Source organism: Lethenteron reissneri, chromosome 49 (genome assembly GCF_015708825.2).
Source record: "Lethenteron reissneri isolate LAM-NWPU_2019-01 chromosome 49, ASM1570882v1, whole genome shotgun sequence".
NCBI classification, from domain to species: Eukaryota; Metazoa; Chordata; class Hyperoartia; order Petromyzontiformes; family Petromyzontidae; genus Lethenteron; species Lethenteron reissneri.
This window is the reverse complement of record NC_083827.1, coordinates 7,753,456-7,769,123: the sequence shown is the minus strand read 5'-3', so window position 1 is coordinate 7,769,123 and position 15,668 is coordinate 7,753,456. Positions and strand designations below refer to the sequence as shown.

General features: G+C 52.9%; 1 protein-coding gene across 2 annotated transcripts in view; it reads right to left on the bottom strand.

Annotated features, from left to right (window-relative positions):
• The window catches only part of LOC133354929 (RNA-binding Raly-like protein), a 170,977-nt gene that overhangs the window by 28,571 nt on the left and 126,738 nt on the right, over positions 1–15,668 (bottom strand). For both annotated transcript variants that reach the window (XM_061572126.1, XM_061572127.1), the window contains exons 4-5: positions 15,267–15,345; positions 5,535–5,585 (exon numbers count right to left, since the gene is read on the bottom strand). In XM_061572126.1, the coding sequence (XP_061428110.1) occupies positions 5,535–5,585; positions 15,267–15,345 (130 nt within the window). The remainder of the gene's footprint in view (positions 1–5,534; positions 5,586–15,266; positions 15,346–15,668) is intronic.

Sequence of the window (15,668 nt, the reverse complement as noted above, 5' to 3'; positions counted from 1 at the left end):
CAGCGACAGAATTAGTGGGCATTCTAGTCACAACCACGCAAGGCTTTACTCAAGCAGCAAAACGACGCCGAAGGGGTAAACGGTCGGGAGCTCTAGTACGGCTACGCAGACGCGGGATCCGAACAGTGCTTCCGAGCTTTTTCCTCTCCAACGTACGTTCACTATGTAACAAAATGGACGAACTTCAGCTACTGATGGTGAAAAACAGAGACTTTATTTTATCTTCTATTTTATGCTTCACAGAGACATGGCTGTGTGATTTGATCCCAGACACTGCGTTACAACTGGCAGGCTTCCAACTCGTAAGATCGGATCGGGACATAGCACTCTCCGACAAGACGAAAGGCGGTGGTATATGTTTTTACATTAATAGTGGCTGGTGTGTAGATGTCACAGTGATTCTGCAACATTGTTCTCCGTTCCTTGAATCATTTTTTATAAACTGTAAACCATTCTACTCGCCTCGCGAGTTCGCGTCGTTCATTTTGGTCGGAGTATATTTGCCGCCGGGACCTCAGGTTAAAGAGGCCCAACGCATGCTCGCCGACCAGATTCTAAGTTTGGAGCGAGCAAATCCAGATTCGCTGGTTATTGTACTTGGCGACTTTAACAAAGGTAATCTCAGCCACGAACTCCCCAAATACAGACAATTCATTAAATGCCCTACCAGAGAAGGGAACACTCTGGATCACTGTTACACTACAGTCAGTAGAGCCTACCACGCCGTCCCCAGAGCAGCACTGGGACACTCTGACCATGTCATGGTCCACCTAATTCCTGCATACAGGCAGAAACTAAAGCTCTGTAAACCTGCTGTGAAGACATTTAAACAGTGGACTAGTGAGGCTATAGAGGAATTGCGGGCGTGCTTGGACTGTACTGACTGGGATATGTTCACGACTGCTACCAATAGTCTGGATGAACTCACAGAGGCTGTGACGTCGTACATCAGCTTCTGTGAGGACTGCTGTATTCCAACACGCACCAGGGTGAACTTCAACAACAACAAGCCCTGGTTCTCAGCAAAGCTCAGAAGGTTGAGGTTGGAGAAGGAGGAAGCGTTTAGGAGTGGGGATAGAGACAGATTCAAGGAGTTGAAGAACAGGTTTAGCAAGGCGGTGAGAGAGGCTAAACGACTGTACTCAGAGAGACTAAAACACCAGTTCTCTGCTAACGACTCTGCTTCTGTCTGGAGAGGGCTCAGGCAGATCACCAACTACAAGCCCAGAGCCCCCCCACACCACTAACGACTCCCGCCTAGCCAACGACCTGAACGAGTTCTACTGCAGATTTGAAAGACAATTGGACTGTCCTGAACAACCCCTTCCCACCCAAGAGGCCCCTATCCCACCCCACACTACAGAGACAACTATCTCCATTCAGGAGGGAGAAGTTAAAAAACTTTTCAAGAGGCAGAACCCACACAAAGCAGCTGGGCCGGACTCTGTCTCTCCAGCCACCCTCAGGCACTGCGCGGACCAGCTGTCTCCAGTGTTCACCAACATCTTTACCACCTCCATGGAGACATGTCATGTACCAGCCTGTCTCAAGTACTCCATCATCATTCCAGTGCCCAAAAAGCCAAGGCCAACAGGATTAAATGATTACAGACCCATCGCCCTTACCTCCGTGGTAATGAAGTCTTTTGAGCGCCTGGTCCTGGCACACCTCAAAGCCATCACAGACCCTCTACTGGACCCCCTTCAGTTTGCCTACAGAGCCAACAGGTCTGTGGATGACGCAGTTAACATGGCCCTCCACTTCACCCTACAGCATCTGGACTCCACAGCATCCTACGCCAGGATCCTGTTTGTGGACTTTAGCTCGGCTTTTAACACCATCATTCCTAGCCTGCTTCAGGACAAGCTCTCCCTGCTGAACGTGCCAGACTCCACCTGCAGATGGATCACAGACTTCCTGTCTGACAGGAAGCAGTGTGTCAAACTGGGATCACAAGTTTCTGCCGCCAGGTCAATCAGCACCGGATCTCCTCAGGGCTGCGTCCTTTCCCCTCTGCTATTCACCCTGTACACCAACAGCTGCACCTCCAGTCACCAGTCTGTCAAACTCTTGAAGTTTGCGGACGACACCACCCTCATTGGGCTAATCTCTGATGGGGATGAGTCTGACTATAGGAGGGAAGCTGACAACCTGGTGACCTGGTGTAGCCAGAACAACCTGGAGCTTAATGCTCTTAAGACCGTGGAGATGGTTGTGGACTTCAGGAAGAATACAGCCCCACTCACCCCCATCACCCTGTGCGACTCCCCAGTCACCAATGTTGAGTCCTTCCGCTTCCTGGGCACTATTCTTTCCCAGGACCTCAAGTGGGAACTGAACATCAGCTCCCTTATCAAGAGAGCTCAACAGAGAATGTACTTCCTACGGCAGCTGAAGAAATTTAATCTGCCAAAGACAATGATGGTGTGCTTCTATACAGCTATCATTCAGTCCATCCTCACCTCCTCCATCACCGTCTGGTACGCTGCTGCAACTGCCAAGGACAAGAGCAGACTGCAGCGTATCATCAGCACTGCTGAGAAGGTGATTGGCTGTAATCTACCAACCCTTGAGGACCTGCACACTTTGAGGACCCTGAAGCGAGCGAGGAAGATTGCGGACGATTCCTCGCACCCTGGATACTCTCTGTTCCAGCTACTCTCCTCCGGCAGAAGGCTGCGGTCCATCAAGACCAAAACCTCACGTCATAAAAACAGTTTTTTCCCATCTGCTGTTGGCCTCCTCAACAAGGCCAAGGGCTTAAAATGACTTTTACACTTAAAATGACTTTTACACTTAAAATGACTGTTACACTTACTATAACATTTTATCTACATAATAACACCTTTCCATACTTACAACGTGTAATCTTATTTGTATTTTTGTATTTTAAGATTGTTTAATACGGCTAATTAACATTTTACATTCGCATTTTATAAGGTCTACTTATTCATAATTTTAAAGATTTTAGCCCTTTGGTATTACTTATACTTTGTAACGTTAGTATAGTTAGAGTGTATACCTTTTATATAAGTTAAGATTCCTACTTGTTCAATGTATGCACCGTCCCGCCATAGTGAATTCCTTGTTTGTGCAAACTTACATGGCGATTAAAACCGTTTCTGATTCTGATTCTGATTCTCTATACCAGGCGAGGTAGTTAACATCTCCTAGCCACTCTGGCGCCCGTTTTGGTAGCGCGGTTGTGCAAACAGCTGCGCTACCGCTCTCGAGAAAAACAAAAGCGTCGAGCGACTCCGCAGGACGCAAGCATCTCGCGGGGAAGATTGCTCGCCATTAAAGTAATCTCCTCGGCGAGGAACGCTGGCGTCTCCAAATGCTCCTGCCATAGAGAAGGCCAAATGCACCCCCCCCCCCCAGATTGCCTCTTGAGAGCTCCCTCTCCCTCTCTCCATCGCTCTCTCTCTCATGGAAACCCTTCTGCCGGCAAGAAATTGCAGGGCTGCGCCTTTATGCTTATTTCGGAGAAAGAAAACAAAACGAGGGAGGGGCTGCTGCTGACGATGAGACGGCTGTGAACGCGTGGCGATCTGGAAGCATCGCCGGCCGAAAATACTCCACACGTACAACAGGGTCGCCGAAGTGCAAATGTGAGAATATATATATTTAGCACGGATGATGGAGCGTAATGATAGCCGCACATACATGCATGCATGCTGTCAATTAGCCAGCAGTTGACTCTAATTCAGCAGGGTCCCGTAATTGGAATATTCGGCCAATTTCAAGGTCTTCCAAAGATACGCGACTGCCTGCCTCTCCCCTCTCATCTCACTCCACTCCCCTCCACCCACTCTCCTAGCTCTCCCCTCTCATCTCACTCCACTCCCCTCCACCCACTCTCCTACCTCTCCCCTCTCATCTCACTCCACTCCCCTCCACCCACTCTCCTACCTCTCCCCTCTCATCTCACTCTACTCCCCTCCACGCACTCTCCTACCTCTCCCCTCTCATCTCACTCTAATCCCCTCCACGCACTCTCCTACCTCTCCCCTCTCATCTGACTCTACTCTCCTCCACGCACTCTCCTACCTCTCACCTCTCATCTCACTCTACTCCCCTCCATGCACTCTCCTACCTCTCCCCTCTCATCTCACTCTACTCCCCTCCACGCACTCTCCTACCTCTCCCCTCTCATCTCACTCTACTCCCCTCCACGCACTCTCCTACCTCTCCCCTCTCATCTCACTCTACTCCCCTCCACGCACTCTCCTGCCTCTCCCCTCTCATCTCACTCTACTCCCCTCCACCCACTCTCCTACCTCTACCCTCTCATCTCACTCTACTCCCCTCCACACACTCTCCTGCCTCTCCCCTCTCATCTCACTCTACTCCCCTCCACACACTCTCCTACCTCTCCCCTCTCATCTCACTCTACTCCCCTTTACGCACTCTCCTACCTCTCCCCTCTCATCTCACTCTACTCCCCTCCACGCACTCTCCTGCCTCTCCCCTCTCATCTCACTCTACTCCACTCCACGCACTCTCCTACCTCTCCCCTCTCATCTCACTCTACTCCCCTCCACGCACGCTCCTACCTCTCCCCTCTCATCTCACTCTATTCCTCTCCACACACTCTCCTACCTCTCCCCTCTCATCTCACTCTACTCCCCTCCACGCACTCTCCTACCTCTCCCCTCTCATCTCACTCTACTCCCCTCCACACACTCTCCTACCTCTCTCCTCTCATCTCACTCTACTCCACTCCACACACTCTCCTACCTCTCCCCTCCCATCTCACTCTACTCCCCTCCACGCACTCTCCTACCTCTCCCCTCTCATCTCACTCTACTCCCCTCTACACACTCTCCTACCTCTCCCCTCTCATCTCACTCTACTCCACTCCACACACTCTCCTACCTCTCCCCTCCCATCTCACTCTACTCCCCTCCACGCACTCTCCTACATCTCCCCTTTCATCTCACTCTACTCCCCTCCACGCACTCTCCTACCTCTCCCCTCTCATCTCACTCTACTCCCCTCTACACACTCTCCTACCTCTCCCCTCTCATCTCACTCTACTCCACTCCACACACTCTCCTACCTCTCCCCTCCCATCTCACTCTACTCCCCTCCACGCACTCTCCTACATCTCCCCTTTCATCTCACTCTACTCCCCTCCACGCACTCTCCTACCTCTCCCCTCTCATCTCACTCTACTCCCCTCTACACACTCTCCTACCTCTCCCCTCTCATCTCACTCTACTCCACTCCACACACTCTCCTACCTCTCCCCTCCCATCTCACTCTACTCCCCTCCACGCACTCTCCTACATCTCCCCTTTCATCTCACTCTACCCCCATCATCACCCTCTCTGCTCCATAAACCAAGGCCTTTTGTCAAGAGCTTGGTTGAATGGAGATTTGAGCCGTGAGCGTCATAAGAGCCGTGTCAGGTGAGCGGCGAGTTTCTGGAGCAGGGTCAGGTGAGTTTGGTCAGACAAGTGTCGGGTCAGCTCGCCCGTAGGATAGTCTGCCCTCGAGTCTGCACATTCACGGCCGCGTTGATTTCTCACCGATTGTAGAAATCCTCTCGGTAGTAGTCGTAGTCAAAATCAAAGCTGCTCCTGCAAATGGAGAAGGGGGGAGGGAGAACAAGATTACAAGCCTGTCCCATTAGACACAAGCCAATCCACAGAGTGAGCCCACGACTCGATTCTAAGGGCATAATGTATTGGAGGTGGGATAGAACACAATTACAAGCCTGTCCCATTAGACACAAGCCAATCCACAGGGTGAGCCCACGACTCGATTCTAATGGCATCATGTATTGGAGAAGGGAAGAGAGAAAATTACAAGCCTGTCCCATTAGACACAAGCCAATCCACACAGTGAGCCCACGACTCGATTCTAATGGCATCATGTATTGGAGAAGGGAAGAGAGAAAATTACAAGCCTGTCCCATTAGACACAAGCCAATCCACACAGTGAGCCCACGACTCGATTCTAATAGCATCATGTATTGGAGAAGGTGGGAGAGTACAAAATTACAAGCCTGTCCCATTAGACACAAGCCAATCCACACAGTGAGCCCATGACTCGATTATAAGGGCATCATGTATAGGAGAAGGGGAGAGAGAAAATGACAAGCCTGTCCCATTAGACACAAGCCAATCCACAGAGTGAGCCCACAACTCGATTATAAGGGCATCATGTATAGGAGAAGGGGAGAGAGAAAATTACAAGCCTGTTCCATTAGACACAAGCCAATCCACAGAGTGAGCCCACGATTCGATTCTAATGGCATCATGTATTGGAGAAGGGGAGAGAGAAAATTACAAGCCTGTCCCATTAGACACAAGCCAATCCACAGAGTGAGCCCACGATTCGATTCTAATGGCATCATGTATTGGAGAAGGGGAGAGAGAAAATGACAAGCCTGTCCCATTAGACACAAGCCAATCCACACAGTGAGCCCACGACTCGATTCTAATAGCATCATGTATTGGAGAAGGTGGGAGAGTACAAAATTACAAGCCTGTCCCATTAGACACAAGCCAATCCACAGGGTGAGCCCATGACTCGATTCTAAGGGCACCGTGTACATAGTTCGTATGACGGATCACGGCTCGTATCAATAACTCGGACGAACTTCGCGCAGCCCAAACAGCACGGCCAGGAGCTGAGCCAACTTATAATGCGTCAAATTCACGAGACAATTAGTTATTCACAGCTGCCGTGTATGTATAATATATAGGATGTCCGAAAACGAATATGCCAAAAATAACATTTAATCGTTTTCATTGTTATTCGAGATACTGACGGAAATGTAATATTAATACATGTAATAGGCATAAGTTTAAGTTTATTTGTTTTGTATGGTATTAATTAGATATTCTCAAATTAGAAAGAAACTTTTACATGTGGTCGATCATTCACTATAATTAATCTAATTCTGCGTTCAAACTCTGAAAACATCTTTTGTAACACAGCTTTAGAGAAGGGTGATGACACAGCACTAACAACAATACGATGAAATTTTGATTTAAAGCTTTCGTGACTGCAGGGATTCATATTCTTGGTTCTTTCGGTAAAGTCACGTCACCACAGCAAGAAAATGTTCTTGCTGTGGATTTCACACCTGATGATGATTGCTTGTGTTGCAGTCGAAACGTCATGAGAATTTTTATTGTTTTATATTTATATTATTTTATTATTTCCGTTCTACGTGACTTTACCGAAAGAACCAAGACTAACAATGCGATGTTTAAGTTCTTCAAGGTTCCTTGGTTTGCTGCTGTAGACTTCACTTTGTAAAATAACCCCAGAGATAAAAAAAACTCTAATAGTTTTAAGTTGGGTGCACGGGCAGACTCCGCTGTTCTGCACGACGTCCGACGTTTCGCTCCACGCGCTGGGAGCTTCTTCAGGAACTGAGTGGCGCGTGTTCTCTCTCTCTCTATCACTTCGTTAAAAAGGCGCGCCGCGGTGGTGAGATGTTAACTTCCTCGCCTGGTGTACAGGAGGTCGTGGGTTCGATCCCGACCCTGACGCCTGCTGCTGTGTATTTGGAGGCTGCGGTGTCTCTCTCTCTCTCTCATCATCATCGCGGTGGCTAGGAGATGTTAACTACCTCGCCTGGTATGCAGAAAGTCGTGGGTTCGATCCCGATCCCGACCCTGACGCCTGCTGCTGTATATTTGGAGTTCGCGGTGTCTCTCTCTCTCTATCTCTGTGGTCACTTTAAATTTTCTCCGGGTCCTCCGGTTTTCCCCTCCCCATTTAGAATCAACATCACGCGCTCAGCGTATTTGGCTGCTGCTTTAGATTTCCACACGACGATAAGCCACTTTGTTGAGCTATCATTTGTGGCCCTAGTTCGCTTCTGAAAAAGAGCTACTACATAGCTCAGTGGGCTTGACCTGGTAAAATAAAAAGAGTTTAGTTTATGTCTATATAGCTACGTGTGTGTGTGTTTATGTGCGTAAGTGTAGCGGTTAGCGTGTTGCGCTACGAACCTGGTGACCCGAGTTCGATTCCCGCTCAAGGCCAACACCAGTGACGATTATCTGAACCGGTCCTGGGCCTCCCGTTAGGTCGACTCAGCCTCAAATGAGTAACATGGTGCGATGCCTAAACATCGCCGCTAGGGAAACATAGGCGGCCGGGCGTGGTGCTGGCCACCCACCCCCTCGTGTGCACGTGCCGGGCTTGCGAACAGCACTTGCCCTCAATAGTCTGTTACAGGCTATACGGGTGTTCTTTGTCTTTGTTATAGTGTGGGGCACGCAGAGCCACCTCGTGGACTTGCATTGCTCAAAGGTAAAGGGGCGGCCCCTGCAATTGCCCCGCGAGCGCCACTGCCCCGGCAGACGGGACTCCTGCACTCGGGAGCTCCTCCTGCTCGAGGCGGCATCTGGCCTGAATGGTGTTTGTTGCGCAGCAGCGCTGGGAATGTTTGCACCACAATTGGATATCGCGCGCCGTAGAAAAACGGAGGTGGCTCGTGAACACGCAGCCGGGGGGGGGGGGGGGGGTCTGTTCGTGTCGTTGGCTGCTCGTTCTGCATCCGGCGATCGCGCGCGGCGCGGCTGCCGCTTGCGAAGAGAATCGTCCACGCGTTCATCCGTCCAGTGTCTCCATACCGCCGTGCCCCCCCCCCCCCCAGTGTCTCCATACAGCCGTGCCCCCCCCCCCAGTGTCTCTCTATACTACCGTGCCCCCCCCCCGCCCCTAACATTTATCATCGCTCCCCACACCGGTGCTCCGCTTCCCCCCCCCCCTTCTCCCCCTCCCCCCTCTACGGCTTACACACACGTGTTGCGTGCGTCCCTGCTCCTTCCCAAACTCACCCTGCACCCCCCCCCCCTACCACCCTCACCACCCTCACCACATTCACCACCACCACCACCCCCCCAGCACCACCACCACCCCCCCCCCCCAGCGCCACCACCACCACCTTCCCCCAGTGGTGGTGGTGGTGCTGGGGGTGGTGGTGGTGGTGGTGCTGGGGGTGGGGGTGGTGGTGGTGCTGGGGGTGGTGGTGGTGCTGGGGGTGGTGGTGGTGCTGGGGGTAGTGGTGGTGGTGGTGGTGCTGGAGGTGGTGGCGGTGCTGGAGGTGGTAGTGGTGCTGGAGGTGGTGGTGGTGCTGGGGGTGGTGGGGGTGGTGGTGGTGCTGGGGGGGGGGGTGGTGGTGGTGGTGCTGGGGGTGGTGGTGCTGGGGGTTGTGGGGGTGGTGGGGTGGTGGTGGTGATGGGGGTGGTGGTGGTGCTGGGGGTGGTGGTGGTGCTGGGGGTGGTGGTGGTGCTGTGGGTGCTGGGGTGTGGTGCTGGGGGGGGTGCTGAGGGGGGGGGGGTGGTGGTGCTGGAGGTGATGGCGGTGCTGGAGGTGGTGGTGGTGGTGCTGGGGGTGGTGGTGGTGCTAGGGGTGGTGGGGGTGGTGGGGGTGGTGGGGGTGGTGGGGGTGCTGGTGGTGCTGGGGGGGGGGGGGTGGTGGTGGTGGTGCTGGGGGTGGTGGTGGTGCTGGGTTTGGTGGTGGTGCTGGGGGTGGTGGTGGTGGTGCTGGGGGTGGTGGTGCTGGTGGTGGTGCTGGGGGTGGTGGTGGTGCTGGGGGTGGTGGTGGTGGTGCTGGGAGTGGTTGTGGTGCTAGGGGTGCTGGGGGGGGGGGGTGGTGGTGGTCCTGGTGGTGCTGTGGGTGCTGTGGGTGCTGGGGGTGGTGGTGCTGGGGGTGGTGGTGCTGGGGGGGGGGTGCTGAGGGGGTGGGGGCGCGCGGCCGCCGAGGGGACGCGGCTGATGAGATCGTGTCACGTGCAGCTTGCCGAGTGGATCGTGAACATCGCAGAAGCGTGGGGTTCACCGAAGATGATGATGATGAAGATGATTGACGAATGTTCAATGTGAAAGTAATAATGCCGTCTTATTTACGGGGGGCAGCCTCGCTGAGTCTCAAGAATTGCTGCAAGGAGAGTTCCTGCTACATTGGGGATGTTTTGTCAACGGCCCTAATGAGCGTAGTGATTCATCAATCACTGTCATCGTTAACACGGCCTCATATCAGCAGCAGCGGCAGCAGCAGCATCATCATGGGGTGGTGGGGAGGCGGTGGACCGGCGTTCGAGTCGCCCCATCCTTCCACCCCGTCAGTACCGTCGCCCTCGCCGACCGACCGGGGAAGATGATGATGATACGACCGGCGGAGCGAATTCTGTCTGCGAGTTCCTTCTCTCCGAGTCCCTGGTCTCAAACGTTGAATACATCTTCTTGGTTCTATCGGTAAAGTCACGTAGAAGAGAAATAATAATGTTTTTATTTTGATTATTTTATTATTTCCCTTCTACGTGACTTTACCGAAAGAACCAAGAAGATGAATCCCTGCAGTCACGAACGCTTTAAATCGAAAGTTAATGATTTTATTATTTTTATTATTTTATTATTTCCCTTCTACGTGAATTTACCGAAAGAACCAAGAAGATGAATCCCTGCAGTCACGAACGCTTTAAATCGAAAGTTAATGATTTTATTATTTTTTATTATTTTATTATTTCCCTTCTACGTGACTTTACCGAAAGAACCAAGAAGATGAATCCCTGCAGTCACGAAAGCTTTAAATCGAAAGTTGAATACATCGGCAACAGCAGTGGCATCAGCCGTCTCCATGACCTGGCGAGTGCCGAATCAAAATGACCGCTCATGTTTTTTTGACTCTTTTTTTGTTGTAAGATGTGTCTGCTGTTCAATGTATCCACGAACGGAGAATGTTTTTTTACTCTTAGGTTTTTTTCGGTAAAGTCACGTAGGTAAAAAAATAAAAATAATTGAGATAATAATAAAATTTAAATAATAAATCACGACGTTTCGGAGGCAACACAAGTCTCCGTTATCAGGTGGGACCGTTACTGTATCAAGGGATAATGTTTTTTTTTATGACGCCAATACGGGACTTCCTTTGTCAACTTTGGCACAAAAATCCATCCGGTTTTATCATGACTCCCCCGCGGTGGAAAACGAGTTATCAAACTACAAGTCGATGTCTCTGCCGCATCCCTCTCCACAGGGCCATCGTTCCAAAATTCCTTCCTTACCGCATCTGCCCTCTCACTTAAAAAAGCAGGCGAAGAACTTCCGCGGATTTCTACCGGCGAATTGCAGCAGCGGCAGTGGTGGCGGTGGCAATGAAAATGTGCCATTGCTAAACTAAACTGAATATTTTTTTTATTTTATTTCACCAGGTCAGGCCCCCGCTGGGCTGTGTAGCTCTTTTTCAGAAGCGACCTGGACACATATTATAGCTCAACGAAGTGGCTTATCAAGTGGAAATTCACAGAAGCCAAACAACTCTCTAAACTCGTGTTTCTAAACGTGGAAGGAAACAAAAAACCGGAGGACCTGGAGAGAAATCCTCGCGGCCACAGGGAGAACATGTAAACTCCCAATTATACGGGGGCGTCAGGGTCGGGATCAAACTCACGAACCTCCCGTACACCAGGCGAGGTAGTTAACATCTTGTCACCGTGGCACCGCCAATGCCCACCCTGCAGCAGCTGCCACGCTCACTCAATGGAAAGGGACTTGCGCGGTTTGTTACTGGTGACTCGCGGGAGCAATCGTGGCAGTGGAGGCGGCGGCGGTGGTGGCGGTGGCGGTGGCGGTGGCGGTAGTGGCGGTGGCGGTGGCGGCGGTGGCGGTGGTGGCGGTGGTGGCGGTGGTGGTGGTGGTGGCGGTGGTGGTGGCGGTGGTGGCGGTGGTGGCGGTGGTGGCGGTAGTGGTGGTGGCGGTGGTGGTGGTGGCGGTGGTGGTGGTGGCGGTGGTGGTGGTGGTGGTGGTGGCGGTGGCGGTGGTGGCGGTGGTGGCGGTGGTTGCGGTGGTGGTGGTGGCGGTGGTGGTGGCGGTGGTGGCGGTGGTGGTGGGGGTGGTGATGTAACGGGGGCTAAGAGTTCGGTCGGACTCAGCGCCCCGTCGTCCTGTGCGTGACGGCACACACAGGCTCCACCACGCGCGCACGCGGGGTTAACTCATTATTTCACAAAGAGCCAACCTCTCACTCCGCCGCCAAATTACTTCCCGGGGCTGTGCAAGGGGAGGGGGTGAGGGGGGGTGAGGGGGGGGTGAGGGGGGGGGCTGCTCCCCGCGCGCGCCACGCGTCGGGACGCAGCTCTGGCGACTACTAATTTGCAAAAAAAATATTACCCACGAACTCACACTCCCCCCAACTCCACACACTCACTCACCCACCCACCTGGCTACGTACGGTGCGAAAGAAGTTCAACATGCATATACCCAAACCAACAACTTACTGACAAACTCATCTTCAGCTGACTCTCACCGGCCCACTCACCGGCCCACTCACCGGCCCACTCACCGGCCCACTCACCGGCCCACTCACCGGCTCACTCACCAGCCCACTCACCGGCCCACTCACCAGTTCACTCACCAGCCCACTCACCAGCTCACTCACCAGCCCACTCACCAGCTCACTCACCAGCCCACTCACCAGCTCACTCACCAGCCCACTCACCAGCTCACTCACCAGCCCACTCACCAGTTCACTCACCAGCTCACTCACCAGCTCACTCACCAGCTCACTCACCAGCCCACTCACCAGCCCACTCACCAGCTCACTCACCAGCCCACTCACCAGCCCACTCACCAGCCCACTCACCAGCCGACTCACCAGCTCACTCACCAGCTCACTCACCAGCCCACTCACCAGCTCACTCACCAGCCCACTCACCAGCTCACTCACCAGCCCACTCACCAGCTCACTCACCAGCCCACTCACCAGCCCACTCACCAGCCCACTCACCAGTTCACTCACCGGCTCACCTTACTCATCCATTCACTTGCTCGCTCCGGTCAGCCGCCTCTTCATCACTCTCCCATCGCTACTGCCATGGTTACCGGTCCAATGAACATCGCTAGCAGACTCCTCTAGCCGCCTTGAGGACACTCACTGTTTCGTCTCACCCACCACACTCTGTGTTCAACAACCACCATCACACTGTAGATCACAACAAAGACAAAGATCCCCCGTATAGACTGAACAGATTGTTGGGGAAAGTGCTGTTAGCGAACACCTATGAAGGCCGGAACGGTACACGAAGGGGTGGGTGGCCAGCACCATGCCCGAACGCCTTTGTCTCTCCAGTGGCGATGTTTACACACCGCACCGGGTACTCATTTGAGGCTGAGTCAACCTAGGGGAGGCCCAGAACCGGTTCAGATAATCGTCACTGGTGTTGGCCGTGAGCGAGAATCGAACTCGGGTCGCCGGGTTCATAGCGCAGCGCGCTAACCGCTACACTATCGCTCCCCACATCGCCCAACACTCACTCACTCACTCACCTCCTCACCCGCTAACCTACTCACACACTCACTTACCATCTCACCCACTTTGCCACTCACCCACCCACCCACTCACCACGCTGCAAGCCACAACTCCAAACTCACTATTCACCCACCCACTCACCACGCTGCATGCCACCTCATTTCTCTTTCCATGTTTTTCCGACTCACTGCTCCACACTTGGGAAATCCGTGGTCATCACCTTAGTTTTCCTCCACTAAGTTTTTTAGGTATTTTTTTACACACCATCGCCCAATTAAAACGTGTTAACTCTTATCCATTACACATGCGGCCCTGCTGTAAGTTGCCGGTCTGCTCAGCATTTTTTAAAAGACCACTAAATAAAGCCACCCCCGTATTATTCACAAAGCACATCGTGGCGGGGTCGTGGTGGTTGGTGGTGGTTGGTGGTGGTTGTGGAATGGCTCGGTGGCTTATCCGTATCCACGGAAATTACTGGGCTGCTGCTGTTACTGGCCCATGACTCACGGGGTTACAAATCGTTGTGTGCTCTGGCCCGTTCCGGGCTCCAGCCGTTAACAATAATCACAGGGCGGCGGCCGCACGATTTTCCCCATTTAACGCCGCGTGTCGCTCGCGAGACGGTAACATCTCATCTTCTTGTCGTTATGTTCATTGTATTCGAGCCGCGACGAGCGGCGTTTTTCCTCTTCGTTTAAACGGGCGGCTTACACGGCGAGCGCTTCGTTACTTGTCTATGACGCTACGTGCGGGGGTTGCGAGTCACGTGGTCTCCTTTTTTTTTGGGGGGGGGGGGGGGGAGTGGATTTGTTTTTTTTATTTGCGAGGGAGCCGCTCCGCTATTTGCGAGTCGGAGTGGATTGGGGGAAGGGGGGGTCGCTACGAAGCTTTCGGGACACCGTTGATTGTTTGCTGCGTTTTAATTTTCGCGTCCTATTCCTCCCTCCCCCACTTGCTTCATCGCCGATTGCGCGGCGAGGCGTCAAGTTCCCCCGCAACCTCCGACGAGCACCGTTCGCCAGAGGTCGCAAACGGGTTTTGATTCCTTACCCGTACCCGGCCGTACCCGGCCGCACCAGGGTCGCAAATGGGTACCCGTACCCGGGTACAGGTAGGGAACGGGTACCCATAACCGGCCGGGTACGGGTACCCGTTCCCTACCTGTACCCGTACCCTACCCGAAATGAGTGACAAACGGTTACTCAACAGTGACTCACGGCCTATCCGTACCCGTACCCGGCCGCACCAGGGTCGGGTAGCCGGGTATCGGGTACCCGGTTGCGACCTCTGCCGTTGGCTACGCACGGCGCGCAAGAGGTTCAAGGTGCGTTCGAGACACTTCATTCTCGCGCTTGAGCTGCGTCACCCTTCAAGGATGAGCCGCCACGACCACGGGACAAGAGGTCACTGGGGCCTCTGAGGCAGGCCATCCAAAACAGCCGCTCATCTGCGGCAATTGTGGATGTGATTTTTTTTTAAAAAAAAAAAAAGCTCCTTTTAAGCATTGCATTTCGCGTCTTCAACAACGCTCAGAAATAACTAAACAAGGCGAAACCGGCTCGACGCAATCGCAAGAATTTAGATGGGACTCCTGGAGCCCCCATTTGTTGTGTATCTGTGAACAAATAGAAACGCAGGGGGAGGGAATGGAGCGAACAGAAGACAGGCAGGAGAGAGAGAGAGAGTGGATGTTTAGATGTATATCGAGCCGTAGCACCGCTGAGAAGATGAGTGGCCCTTGCTGCGCTCACCGCTGTGGCCAAACCCAAGCGCTTATTTTCATTTTAGATTTTAAAAAAGGAATCGAACGATCGGGAGCGTCCACACGTCCAAACATCAGCCGCGGCCGTGGCGTGATTCAAATCCGCTGTGGTGGGAATTCCACATGGCGAGGACGGACCACACCGTCGCTCCAAAGTTAACCGGCCCCAGTGTGACACTGATGATGGTGGTGGTGGTGGCGATGACAGTGACGTCGGCTTTACCCGTAGAGTGCAGCGGCTGCCCTCTTGCCGCCTCCTGGCTTGTGGCGGTTTGGCTTGGGCTCCCCGGCCATGTTGATGTCTGTCAGAAGAACCACACGGACACGCACACAGAGAGCGAGAGAGAGAGAGAGAGACGGAGAGGGAGATTGACATGAATCAGATAGGGTGTATTTATACCGGAGCTTCCAAAGTTCTTTTTTCACCGATGTCCCAGAAAGTGTTCACAGATGTCCTGTGGAGATGGGAGTGGGAGACGGAGAGGTGGACACAATCACAGTCAGAATATTTATTTATTTCGTTTGACTAAGTAAAATAATTTAAATTGTTATTTTAATTTCAACCGGGTAAGGCCCCACTGAGCGATGTCACTCTTGTTCAGAAGCGACCTGGCCGCAGATGATA